This window comes from Crocuta crocuta, unplaced genomic scaffold (assembly GCF_008692635.1).
Source record: "Crocuta crocuta isolate KB4526 unplaced genomic scaffold, BGI_CrCroc_1.0 scaffold59-1, whole genome shotgun sequence".
Lineage (NCBI taxonomy): Eukaryota > Metazoa > Chordata > Mammalia > Carnivora > Hyaenidae > Crocuta > Crocuta crocuta.
In genome coordinates, this window is record NW_027551579.1 from 1169348 (window position 1) to 1183163 (window position 13816).

Consider the following 13816-nt stretch of genomic DNA (forward strand, 5'->3'; position numbering starts at 1 on the left):
ATCACCTCCGCGGTCCCGTGGAGGGCGCCTGCGCACTGCGGGGAACGGCCCTGGGTGCCGTGGGCGCTTCGGGCGCACACCGAGCGGTTTCCTGCCCGCGGTTCCCAGACCCCCAGCGGGAGGCGATGCTGACGTAGATGGAAGCAGCTGCCCTTTCTCACAGTGGCAGCAAGGTCACGTCCAAAAATACGGCGNAACTGTTAGTATTCTGGCTGATCCTCTTGATAATCTAAGAATCAACACAGGAGAAGCATTCAATTTACCAGCTTTAATATATATAGTATTTCTAACTTACATAGGTACCACTTCAGGGGGAAAAAAAAACCCATGCCACTGAAGGAGGGTATTGTTTTCTTTTTATTCATTTTCATTACTTCATCGGCTGGTACAATCATTTCTGTCAGTTATATTATCAAGTGCTGGATTTGTAAATCAGGTGATGAGAGGAAGACAAAACACGCGAAGAGTTACCAGCCAGGTGTTTTCACGACGCACTCAGTGCTCGCATGTCCCTGCACACGGGGGGTCTGTGACTTACAAAAACAGGTTTTTATCAATGAAGATCAGACAGTATCACCAGGCGCACGAAACAGAGGTTCCTACATGTACTTACAATCAGGAGATACGTACATACACAAAGATGAAGGTGCCCTCCCCCTCCCCCCATCCAATTTGCAGTAAAATAAAGTTACATAAATTTCAGCTTAAGAATACTTCATTTGTTTATTTTCTCGGTAGTGAAAACATCCATGAAAACTTTGAAAAGAAGTTTGGATCCCACCCTTTTAATGTCCTAGAACTCACTCTAATATACAATTTTTCCTAAACCTGAAACAAATCACACAAAGAAAAAAAGCAGTAAGTGGAAATGACCAAAGATTTTCTCCAGTCAACAGAATTTAAATAACAGTTTTATCTTTAACTGAGGGAACAGTAAAGTAACATTACCAAAACGACTTTTAAACTTACAGTAATAACAAAGTGCAAAACTTTCACATTTTCTTAAACTCTGAATGAACACTAAGAAGAATTCTTATTAATTTACCAACAAGATGACTTAGATACTCACTTTTTACCTTAAGGTCCCCCTCTCCCACCGCAAAATACTTACATCCCTAAGAATGAAAAGGAAAAGTGGAGGAGGCCCTCTAGTCAAGCCGGCTTGTTTTATTCGACTTAACAAACAAAAAAGTCACCAGCATCAATAACAAAATACCCCTTGGTCTATAAAGGTTAGAAATTGGGTAAGAAAATAGTTAACTAGTGAGACCTTACTCCCCTTCAGCCATAACCCTCCAAGGAATGACAAAGAATTTTTAAAAGAGGGGTGAGCCAACGAAACACAATTTCAAATATGCCACTAAATCATCAATGAACACGTATCAGACTCTGGCAGGTGAAAGGTGGGTTTAAGAGCACTTACTTCATAAAAGACTGAAGGACTCTACAGAGAAGCCACAGGTTCTGTCCCTATATTACTTCTACATAGATGCCTCCTTCCAAATTAATCATTCTACCTCTAACACCTTTTAAAAGATTTTAAATATTAAGGATATTTAAACCCCAGCCTTAGAAAATAAGCTGAGGACTTGGGAGTTGTCTGTTGGTACAAGTCCCACAGGTACAGTCTCTAAGCAGTGGACTGAAAGGAAAAGAGAGGCGGGGAGGGGGAGTGTCACGGAGGCTTGAACTCGGCTGCCTGCCTGCATGACCTAACTGAAGATGTTCAGGCTGAGAGGGGATTGCATAGACTGTATTCTAAAATAAAATCCTTTAAAAATGCTAAATTTAAAAGAGTAAATTTTGTGTATCTAATGGTTGAAGCTGGAGTTACTGAGCCATATAACCCCGTTCAACTTTTATCAAGGCAAAACAAGTATTTATGCAAGTATTTTGCTTTCTCAAAGAGAACAAAAATTTTGTAATTGGAGTAGGGACAGAGAAAGGCAAAGTCAGGAGAAATGGACATAGAGTACAGGTTCTAGGTGAAGACCCTCTGGGGCCCGCCCATGACACACACGTGGGGTCCGGCTGGGCAGCTAGCACAGGGGATGGTACTTTTTCACCTTTACTGAAACAGGGCCTGTAGCCCAAAACAGCAACAACAATAGCAACTAAAAATCTTAAATAAAAACCAGGGAAATGGAAGTTGAAGTCCTGGGGATGGGGATTGTTACACTGAAAGTGCCATTCATCACACCGACGCCTTCATTCATAGAGGGTGCCACAGGGAACGAGGCAAGGCTCATCCAAACACATTTAAAAGATCGTGGGTAAATTTTTACCACTGATATCAGCTCTAAGCAACACCTGTTCTCTAGCTCTCCTTTTCCAGAACGGACTGCTAACAGTGTTATCGGGATGTTCATTTAAGTCAGACAACTGGAAGTCACGGATAAGAGAATAAGAACAAAACCAGTTCTAAACAAACAATAGCAGAATATTCAACAGATGGAAACATGAAATCAAACACAGAATTAGTATAACTTACATGTTTTAAAAGCATATACTTCATTTATAAATATCTCTAATTGAACAATCTATTAAGAATCATAAATATTCAAGTGAACATTTGAATTTCCTCTTTTAAGAGTTCAGAATTCTTTCTTCAAGTCTTTGAAGATTAGTCTCCTTCTGCTGAGTGTCCAAGACTAACGGGCTTCACACAGTCACATTATGTCTCTAATTAGACATATAAAAGCCTTTATTACCTACTGTGTTGTAATAAGACTTTAAAATTCTGTAATTCTCTTATACTTGTAGAAAGCCTAGAGAAGGGAAAAAAAAAAAAAGAACATATTAGGACAGTTAATAGGTGCACATATTTCAAATCATTGATACTGTGATAGGAGCTATAACTCAAAAGCAAAATCCAAAATAAAAGAATGTAAACAACACTGAACAATGAAACTTCCATTTTCCAATGAGTATGCTGTAATTAATTATTAAAGACTGACAAAACACACGGGTATCAATCTTCAGTCTTGGCTTAGAAGGGGCAAAGGGAGCCATGTTACTCATTAACAATAGAGTCTAGATTAATGACGGGAACAGGGATATGAATAACTCATTACAATAAAGAATCTCAAATCATTTACAGTTGGTCTTAGAAATAAATTTTGTTCCTTCCTCTCCAAATGTCCAGTCCTTCCCTGTCACTCCCCAGACATGCTATAGGTGACTCTTGAACGAACACAGGTGTGAACTGCACGGGGCCACTTACACAGATTTTTTTTTTTCCGATAAATACAGTACTGTACATGTATTTTCTCTTATGATTTGCTTAATAACGCTTTCTTCTCTCCAGCTTACTTTACTGTAAGACTATAGTACATCATACATACACCATATGCAATAGGTGCTAACTGACTGCTTATGCTATCTGTAAGGCTTTACTGATCAGCAATAGACTACTATTAGTTAAGACTTTGGGGAATCCAAAGTTATACATGGATCTTTGACCACATGGGGGGTGCTATTAGCCCCATAAGGTAAAGATGGTTTATTTATATCCTGGTGAATAGCCACACCCTATATGCCCATCAATACTGAAGGTGTTTAATAAGCCATTGACTCAGTTACTGAATGCATGCATGCTTCTGGGTCCAGGCCCCAAAATGCTGGAAGGGGAATCCCCAAAAAATCTTTCCATAAGCTCAGTTACCCTTATGTGCAATTCAGGGTTGACAGAATAAAAGTCTTGTGTTTTTCTTTCTACAACAGAAGATGGTGTAGTGTGCACTATCAAATTAGCGTCTTTCTTTACTCTAAGTACTTAATATGTTGTCTTATATTGAAAGTTTAGGATATGCCAGACAATGTCCTAGCACATCACACACATATTTCAGTCATCGTGAAAAAATTCAAGGTAGATAAAATTAACCTTGAGGAAAACTGAGGCTCAAATAAATCAAGTAATTTTTCAGGGTCACCGAGCTAATAGATGGGTTTCCACCTGTCCATCACACCCCATGACCACACGGCCTCTCAAAAAGTCCATGCTCTCTAAAGTCTCAACATTTTCTTTATACTCTTGCAAGATGCTTGCAAGGTGTGGATTGGTAGAAAATGGATTCTTACTCTAATCCTCAGAATATTAAAGGATTGAAACAGTTTTTAGTTATCAGAAAAAAAACAGAATAGGATTATTAAACAAAATAAATGTGTAAAATCACAAGCGGTACCTGAAAGTACCTATTTCAAAAAAAAATCTGCCAAAATACATATGAAAATACGGTAAGGAAGCCAAGACCCAAACTAAAGAAGAGAGAGCTGCGTAACTAGCAGGAAGGGTGCTGAGAATGAAAAAGCACGCTCATGGTCTGCAGGCGGCAGAGGACCGGAGAGCTCCCCGGGTGGCACACAAATTACCCACAGGGAGCCCTTTCACCCAGAGACCACAAACTGAACAGCATTGCCAGGGACCATCAGAGCACAGCGTCTGCGGAGATGAGTCCCAGACCTCACAGCGTATTACCCAAGAGACATCTGCCACCTTCTCGTGTAGGACGGCACAGGCGCACCGTATCTACCTGCTGCATCTCTCTTTCAGAGGTGCGCGGCAGGATACCGTAATACCCAGCAGGTATATTCATGCCATATCTGCATGTTTGTTGGAAAGGAAACCAGTTGATATGTTGAAACTAGCATAAAATGGCTGTTCGTGTAGGAAAGGTATTTACAGAGAATTCAAGGTAAAGAAACCACATTTTCCAGGATTTAGTGGCCAGAACTGAAGATAATGTGTGTCCTTGCTCACTGGCATCATGTGACAGAGCAATGTGGTACTGGGCGCCCGGAGCTAAAGCTGCATTAAATAGCCCATCAGACAGAGAAAACTACTGATTCGCTGATGAAAAACTAACGTACAACCTTCCCAAGGTGCAACATAATTTTATGTGTTGGTGTAGCCGGAGTCATTTATCACTTAAATGGACTGAGGGGCGGGCACCTGGGTGGCTCAGTTGGTTAATCGTCTGACTTCAGCTCAGGTCGTAATCTCACGGTTCGGGAGTTTGAGCCCCGCGTCAGGGTCTGTTCTACAAGTGTGGAGCCTGCTTCAGATCCTCTATCCCTCCTTCTTTTTACCCCCACCCCCACTCTTGTGTGCTCTCTCTCAAAAATAAACATTTAAAAAACAAATGGACTGATAATTAGGTAAAAGATATAATGAACAGATCCCATAACAATTAAGAAAAACTGTAATATTCTCTAAGGAAGAGTAAATGTATAGGATCCATAGGAATTAAAAAAATAAAACTCAACTAAGAGAGTGGCTAAGTAAACTGTGGTGCGTCCTTATAACAGAATATTGGCATATATTTAAAAGAGAGAGAGACAAGCCAAGTAATAGACTCTTAACTCTAAGAGAACAAACTGATGGTCACCAGAGGGGAGGGGGGATGGCCAGATGGGTTAAATCGTGATGGGGATTAAGGAGGGCACTTGTGATGAGCACAGGGTGATGTACCAAGTGAGAAGTCATCATATGACACAGCTGAAATTAATGTAACACTGTATGTTAACTATACTGGAACTAAAAACATAATAAAAAGATAATGCTTATGTATTTGGCAGTTGCTAAGAAAGTAAACTTTAAAGCTTGTCACAAGAACAAGAATTCTGTAGCTGTGTGGTGACGGATGCTAATAGTCTTACTGTGGTAAAAATTCCACAACATATACAAACAGCAAATCATTGTGGTGTGCACCTAAAACTAATATAATCTCATATTTTCTTCTTAAAAAAGAAAAAGAATAATCACTATGAAAAAATGCAATGTTGAAAAATGATAATACAATGCCAAGTAAAACAGAACAGAAAAATACACAAAAAGTATGCTGTTAACACTTTCAACAATAGCCAAATTATAGAAAGAGCCCAAATGTCCATCAACAGAGGAATGGATAAAGATGTGGTTTATATGTACAATGGAATACTACTCAGCGATGAAAAAGAATGAAATCTTTCCATTCGTAACACCGTGGATGGAACTGGAGGGTATTATGCTGAGTAAAATAAGTCAAAGAAAGACAAGTATCATATGTTCTCACTCATATGTGGGATTTGAGAAACTTTAACAGAGGACCATGGGGGAAGGGAAGGGGAAAAAAACAGTTACAAACTGGGAGGGATCCAAACCCTAAGACTCTTAAATACAGAGAACAATCTGAGGGTGGATGGGGGTTTGGGGGAGAGGGGAAAATGGGTGACGGGCACTGAGGAGGGCACTTGTTAGGAGGAGCACTGGGTATTGTATGTAAGTGATGAATCATGGGAATCTACTCCCGAAACCAAGAGCACACTGCCTACACTGTATGTTAGCCAACTTGACAATGAATTATATGTATAAAAAACAAGTATGCTTTCAACTCTGTTAACAGACGCGCACACACACGTGCGCACGACTCTTTTACTTAGAAGTAGGGGAAAAATACACATGAAAAACACACAAACGTTGAAATAGTCCTGGGGGGTGGGAATAGGAGTGATTTTTAAGTTTGTTTTTAAAATTATACTCTCATGTTTTTTCCAAATTTTTTATAATGACGGTGAATTACTATTATAATTAGGGGTGGGGGGGAGGAGGATTATGTTAAGAGCTTTTAAAAAGCCTGTGGATACACTAGTGTTTGTGTTTCCCTGGGGAGGAAAAAGGAGATTAAGTGAGGCCGTATCCTTATTTGTGTGACTGTCACACTCTGAGTGTCGCTGCCCTTAGCAGAACAGTTTCCCCACATCTGGTAAGAAACAAAAGACAATTTTTTAAATACTCAAAAACAAGCGGCACTGAAGCTTCTGGTTTGTACGCCCCCATCGCCAGCACCTGCCATGGAATTCAGGAAGCACTCTGTAGTTTAAAAAGCGCGTTCACATCTAATCTCAGGTCATCATCACGTGCGCCCTGGCCACGTTTCACAGAGCAGGGGCGCACGCTGCAAGAGCGAAGTCATGGCCTGAGCGCACATGACCAGCACACGGCAGGCCCTGATTCCAGAACTCCAAACTGCAGACTCGAGTCTAGCTTGCTTTAAAGAACAATAAAAGGAAACTCCAGGCTCTGGATACAGAACTAGAGCCGGAAGGCTGCATTTATGAATATTCTCTGGGAGACTCAGAGAAATCTGAGGGAGTGAGCCATCTGGTTTTTCTCTCAATTTTATTTGGATTTAAAAATGTTTAGGGGCGCCTGGGTGGCTCAGTTGGTTGGGTGTCCGACTTCAGCTCAGGTCATGATCTCATGGATTGTGAGTTTGAACCCCACGTCGGGCTCTGTGCTGACAGCTCAGAGCCTGGAGCCTGCTTCAGATGCTGTGTCTCCCTCTCTCTCTGCCGCTTCCCCACTCATCCTNTTTTTAAAATCTTTTTCATTTAAATACTTTAATTCAGTGTCTCCTGTTTCATCTTACTCGCAGGCCTCATAAGTACGTGAACTAAATTCTGCATCAAGCACTAATTACTGATGTCTTATGTCCTCTATCCTCGCCTGAAATCCCAACCTACAAAGTCACCTTTAAAGACACGGGAGCAACAGGGGAGATCTTCTAAGATGAGGAAGGGACAATTTATTTTTAATTTAATAGCCCCTTTTTAACTTAAAGATGTATGTTAAGAAAAACCTAAGAAATAATGTCTGTATCACGTGGTTCCCTATTTTTTAACACAATTCTTCCTTGACTTGACTTTGTACTTTCTGGGGCAGCACGGCTTCATTTTCTCGTGTGTTCTGGGATTCTTTTCCTTCGGCTCTGTATTCTGGTGTTCTGTTCACTGCTACTGCAGGCCTCTCGGGGGGAAAATTCAAATTCTGTTTGAAACCATGTGCTCAAACCAAAAGCGAACTCTGTCTCCGTGCCAGGGGAACAGGGTTAAGAATGAACGAAGGGAAAAGGCCTCCTCAGCTTAGAGAAGAAAAAGCAGTGAGAAGGTGTCGTCTGTTTCTTTTATCACCACGTCAACCCAGCCTTCCTCTCCTCATTCCTGCCACCATGCTCAAACAGGCCGCAGCCAGCTGAAGGAGATATTATTGGGAGGGTGTCTGCCCCATGACAGTGAGAAGGCGATTGGACTTCGTTAATTTTTCCTGGACCCGCACAGACCCCGTGAGGACACAGAATTCTGTCTTTTTGTCACCCAAACAACGCAAAGCAAACTCCGTTAGCAGAGAAGATGATCTCTGCGGTCCTGCTGAAGCCAGCAGAACCCAAGCAGTCTTCCCTGTGAAAACCGTTCTTACCTCCCGAAAGCATTTAAAAGAGCAACTATTTCCTGACGGGTGAGTTGGAAGCCTTTAGATGGGCTGTTCTCCGGAAGCTTTTGGATTTCTTTTTCAGAGAAGAGGATCTTCAGGGCTGTTCCTAAGCCCTGAGTCTAAAGAAAATAGTGATGCATATTAACAGTTAAATTCCTGTAATAATAATTACTACAAAGGTTAAAAGAAACATACAGTCACTGTGATGAGAGTCAGGAAATTCATATGAACTGAACTTTTCACCAAAACATTAAACTGCAAATTACAGTTTCTACTTCCTCACACATCATGCATATGATAAATGTATCTAAACTGTTAAGGAACCTGAATAATTTAACACTTGTTGGATATAAATTACTAAATCCCTTTTTTTAACCTAGAAAATATCACTTTAGGATAACAGTGTTCAGTATATGTAACCTTGAAAGCGATCTTTACAGCCCCTAGCAATTCAAAATGTAGAAACTATTAGTGAGAACTACACTTAAAAACTTATCAATTATTAGAACTAGAGAAAAAGAAAAATCTGATTTCAGTGTAGCCTCCATGAAAATAATTCTATCTCTGATTTTTCCAGGACTTGTCATATTTGTAAATAAATAAGATAAAATATCAAACAATCACTGAATAGACAGAGAAATGGGCCTGCTTGGCAGAACTTGTCTTTTATGTGGCTTCGAGCCCCACACCGGGCTCTGTGCTGGCAGCTCAGAGCCTGGGGCCTGCTTTGGATTTTGTGTGTCTCTCTCCCTCTCTGCCCCTTTCCCGCTCATACTCTGTCTGTCTCTCTCTTTCTCTCTCAAAAATAAACATTAAAAAAAGAAGAAATGAATCTGAGATTGTATCAACAGAAACAAATACAATAAGACCCAAATCATTAACACAGGAGAGACATTCTTACATGCATAACACAGATTTAATATATTCATCTTTTTCATCGAAGCAGCAGGAAAGCCATACTTTAGATCCTCTACTTCAAGGAACAATGAGGACACTACTAAAAACCTGCAATTTCTCAGCAGGAAAATTTCAGATCGGTAATAGCTTTAAAACAGAAGACAAGACACAAACCTGCAGTTTCCCCCATAATCTGCATTTGTCACATCCAACACAGTCCATTATACGGGAGATATTCTTGAAGTGTAAGCGGAACTCCTCCTAACACGCAGAACATATTTTTATGCTCATTAGAGGCTTAAAATTAAACCGCATTTGTCTGAATTATAATAAAAGTACTGAAGCTTATTAATGAGGAATTTCTCAACAATGAAGAAAAAAAACATTTGCGTTTGTATGGCATACCACGGCACATAAAACTAACCATAGAAATTTATACAAGTCATTCTACATATTAACTCCAATGTTTTATTGAGGCACTACTCTGTGCAAAGGAATGCAATGTGGAAGAAACGAAAGTAAGTAACATGTGGGTGTTGCTCTGAAGGAACTTCACTGCTGCCTCAATTTGGTATCTGCACACAACCAGGGGTAAACATCTATTACATTTGGCCGATTTTTCACGTGTTGCTTGTGTGAGGCCACATCGGAAAGCTGGCCTTAGACCAGTGCTCCATGTTCATCCTTCCCCTTAAACCACACATGGTAACGGGTGCTCCATCGGCACCGAGGATCCCAGGGCTGGGTCAGGGTGTGGTCACACAGCTCCCCACATTTGCTAGTCAGCCTCTGCAGGGACGGCTGCCCACCTGGGCCTTGTAATGTGCTGTACGTGTTTCCTACGCAGGAGGGACTCTACCTCACGGTTTCTAGGACCCTAAGACCAGACTCCTCTGAGGCTAACACTAGTTCAGAGTTTCCTCATCTTCTGCATCTGGCAAGCGTAGAAAATAAATTTCATTGTACTGTATGAAGCTAGAGGCAAGCGGCCCGAAAACTCTGGCCACCAGAAGCCCCACCGGCTGCCCACAGGGTCCCTAAGCAGCAGTATCCCAGCCGCAAGGCGAGAGAAAGAACACGAGGCCTCTGCTCTCCATTCTCATGTAGTTCATGTTCTAGGAGCAGATGGAAAAGTGAACGGAGTTCTCCTTTACACACCTTTGAAAAACAGCAAACACAATTTCCAGCGGTCTCTAGTTGAAAGCTAGTTCCTTTCTCACTCCCGCCTTCCTCCCCCATGAAAAGACCCAGGGTTACCCAAGAGTATAACATTTGTATAAACGCTTAGAAAATATGCATTACAAAAACAAATTAACAAAGTATTAAATACCGCAACAGCAACATACCCCTAAAATAATCATCAAACAAAAACAGCCTTCCAATATTAAAACACAGTTGTGACTAAGCTGCTTCCTTTCAGAAGCCCCAGGAAGCCCTTACCAGAGTGAAGCATCACTCAGGGCTAAGTTAGCAGTTCTTGCAGTGTATCCATAATTAAAACATCTCCAGGCCAAATGTGCTTCAGAATTTTCCAGATTTCAGAAATACGGTACATACATGATCTGTTATGAAACACCCCACCAGAGTGTGTGGCAAAGCCTCGTAATCAAATACATTAATGTTTCTGTTGCAAAATGTAAGAATATTCCTACACAGCGGGATTTTTAAAAAATGCTATGAATACTCATGTATCAGTTCCGGTCAGGTTTTGCTAACAAATTAATTTGCACCAAACAGAAGAAAAATGTTTCTGTGTTTGGAGCTTTCTGGATTTCAGAACTGCTTATAAAGGACTGTGGAGTTGTACAAGAAGACTATTTGCCAGTTCATTTCAAATTATTTTTATGAACATGTTAAGGGTACAATATATTCCTTAATATACTGTAGGCAGAGGAAAACAAAGAGCTCCTCACATGAAGTCTGATACGGTTCCTAAAATACAGTCTCCCTCTGATATCCTAGGTTAGCAGCTCATCTTTTGCCTTTTAGGTCGGTCCATAAAGACAAAAAAGTAATATTTCCAGAGACTGGAACATTCCAGAAGATATTCTATTAAATAAATTTTAGAAAAAGATAGTATTGCCTTCAAAATGGCTAACAATTCATGATTTTTAGAATCAAAACAGTAAGACATGCTGTGATTTTAAAGTAAGAAAACTTGTTCTCAAGGGAAGACCTTTAAAAAGACCTTTATGTTTGCAAAAGGACCACATTCGCTGGTCGGAGTCAATGGCAGTTGACCAGACCAGAAAGGAGGGAAGGGACCTGAAAAGCCTGGAGAAGGGGCTTTCTGTGTCATTTGTAGTAAAATCCCATCAGACCCACTTCAACAGGATGGTAAACAGGACAGGAAGAGCTCAGATGGATGGGATTAAAACACAGCCCGTAAAGTTCTCTCCCCACCCTCTCCGCCAATCTAGAACTTTTTACCTTTAATGACTTGGCCCCCTTTTTGTCACCTGCAAACATGGATTTCTCGTCAAAGTGCATGGGAAAGGACCTGGTGAAATGACAAGACTGCAAGTTACAGACGAAAATTCAAGTACTGCGTAGGGGAGCTCGGGCAGGTGGAAATCCCTTGTACAAATACTTACAATTACAATTCATAATTTACACGTGTGTAAAGTTCAGTAACACAGGAAGGTGGCAAACTGCTCACATGTAAACTACTCCATAAAAACCACTCAATAAAAGAGTAAAGCAACATAAAAATGGCTCTGTAATTTATAAGACTAATATTTTAAAGAAATTACATAATAAAAAATGATGCAAAAAAAGAGTTTAATAGCAATTTATGCTGAAACATGTGCAACACTCTATAAAAAAGAGGTTTTAAAATTTAACACAGAGGTTAAACACCTGTTAATCCAACTTTGCTTCGCACTCATTTTAACAACCAGTAAACTCAAATTCTACTAACTCAGCATTTTTAAAAAAGGGTGTATTCTAGAAGGCAAAGCTAACATTCCCTCAGGAATCTACCTTCTTCATGTTATCACACTTATAGCAGCAACTGGAAAAAAACAAAACTGGCAGAATACATAAAAATAGCATTAAACTTTGACACGACAGAAAATGTAAAGTTCTGTTTGAAAATACAGGCTATCATCCTCAAGTGTGTGTAGGCTGCTCTGTGGTCTGCTGACCTACTGAGCTTTCCCTTCTCACTTCTAACCCTCCTCCTCCTAACTAACTTCCAGGAATCATTTTCTGTGGCGTTTCGAGCACTACCTCACTCATATTCAGAGTGCAGAACTGCAGATCGCTGATACTCAATTCTTACCTTGTATCTTGAAAGATATTCAGTAGAAGGGTTTTTGTGTCTGCATCTTCTTCTACATTTCCAGTGTAAAGATCAACAATTGAGCGCTCAAAATAGGGGGCGACCTTTGATAAAGCTCGAAGCTCAATTAAGTATAAAAAGTACAGATTCTTAAGCCTTCTTGGACCTTCTCCCTTAGTTTCCACAGGGTCAAAGCGGCGTTTAAATTCTTTCATATTGGGTCCCCAGCTAGGTTTACCCCAGGTTTCTAGAGAGAAAGAGAAATACATAGTGTACCTTTAATAAGATTTTTTTCTCTCTCTCTATATATATCCTTATATATATAGAAAGAATATATATACACACATATATATATCCCCCCTCCAACAATTTTTACATTAATAGAAGGCAAGATTTTTACATAAAAATGGGATTACCTTCCAAAAGATAATTTGCACATAGGTGTAAATTGATACTAGCATGAAGTCCTGATATAAGCTTATAGAAGACTCTCTTCTCCAGGCACAAACCTATTCAGAAAAAAATTGAAAAAGAAATCACATCCATTTAGATAACAGAAATACTGAATCAAGAAGATTCAGTATATAGGCTTATTTTTAAAGTTCAAGGAAATTAAAAATAATCAAGGAATAACATAAAATGATTAGATCAAGATTCTCTCCCTGGAAGATTCTGACTTCAAAATGGAGTTATGAATATGATAACCTAATGCAGAATGAGACAGAAAATGTTGGGCTCTGGAGGTCCAAGCAGAACGGATGTACTTGGCAAGTTCCCACGCTACCCGGAAAGCAGTGGCCACAGACATTTCACAGGTTGGGCTAACCTGAAGCAAATGTAGTTATAAAGTCACTGCTTTGGCTTAACAGTAACTATTTTTCCTTTTCCCTTCCCCGTGGATGTCGTTTCTTTGAACGTACTTGACTGTGGAGGAAGAAGAGACTGCAGCCCATTTCTCTTCTTCCTCAGTCTTTAGTGTTTTACTAATCCTCCACCCCTACAATTCTCCAGTTGCATTGGACTGTACGGTGCACGGTTAGGAGCCAAAACCTGGAAAACAGTAATCCAGGAATTTCAACCAAGAAAAAAAGTGTGCTATTTGTGAGTGGAATCATATCAGATGGAGTGCAGGCATAGGATGGAAAATGACTTTATGTAGCATTCTTAAGCCATGCAGGCTTTTGCTCAAACAGAGGTCTAGATAATTCCACTACCCTACCCTACCTCTACCTCCATTTCACTCTTAGTACAAGAGTAATATGCATTGTGGATGTACTTAATGCCACTAAATTTAAAATAGTTAAGATGGTAAAGTTTATATTATGCATATTTAAATGGCAAATTTAAAAGTATTTAAGATAGTAAATTTTGTTATATATATTTCA

At 40.1% G+C, this 13816-nt stretch overlaps 1 protein-coding gene across 1 annotated transcript in view; it reads right to left on the reverse strand.

The window, feature by feature from the left end:
- Positions 1 to 339: 339 nt before the first annotated feature.
- ERO1B (endoplasmic reticulum oxidoreductase 1 beta) overlaps positions 340 to 13816 on the reverse strand; it is a 56160-nt gene continuing 42683 nt past the window's right edge. The window contains exons 11-16 of the mRNA XM_077751736.1: positions 12848 to 12940; positions 12432 to 12678; positions 11579 to 11648; positions 9323 to 9409; positions 8237 to 8370; positions 340 to 2768 (exon numbers count right to left, since the gene is read on the reverse strand). Coding sequence (XP_077607862.1) covers positions 2708 to 2768; positions 8237 to 8370; positions 9323 to 9409; positions 11579 to 11648; positions 12432 to 12678; positions 12848 to 12940 — 692 coding nt within the window. The 3' untranslated portion in view covers positions 340 to 2707. The remainder of the gene's footprint in view (positions 2769 to 8236; positions 8371 to 9322; positions 9410 to 11578; positions 11649 to 12431; positions 12679 to 12847; positions 12941 to 13816) is intronic.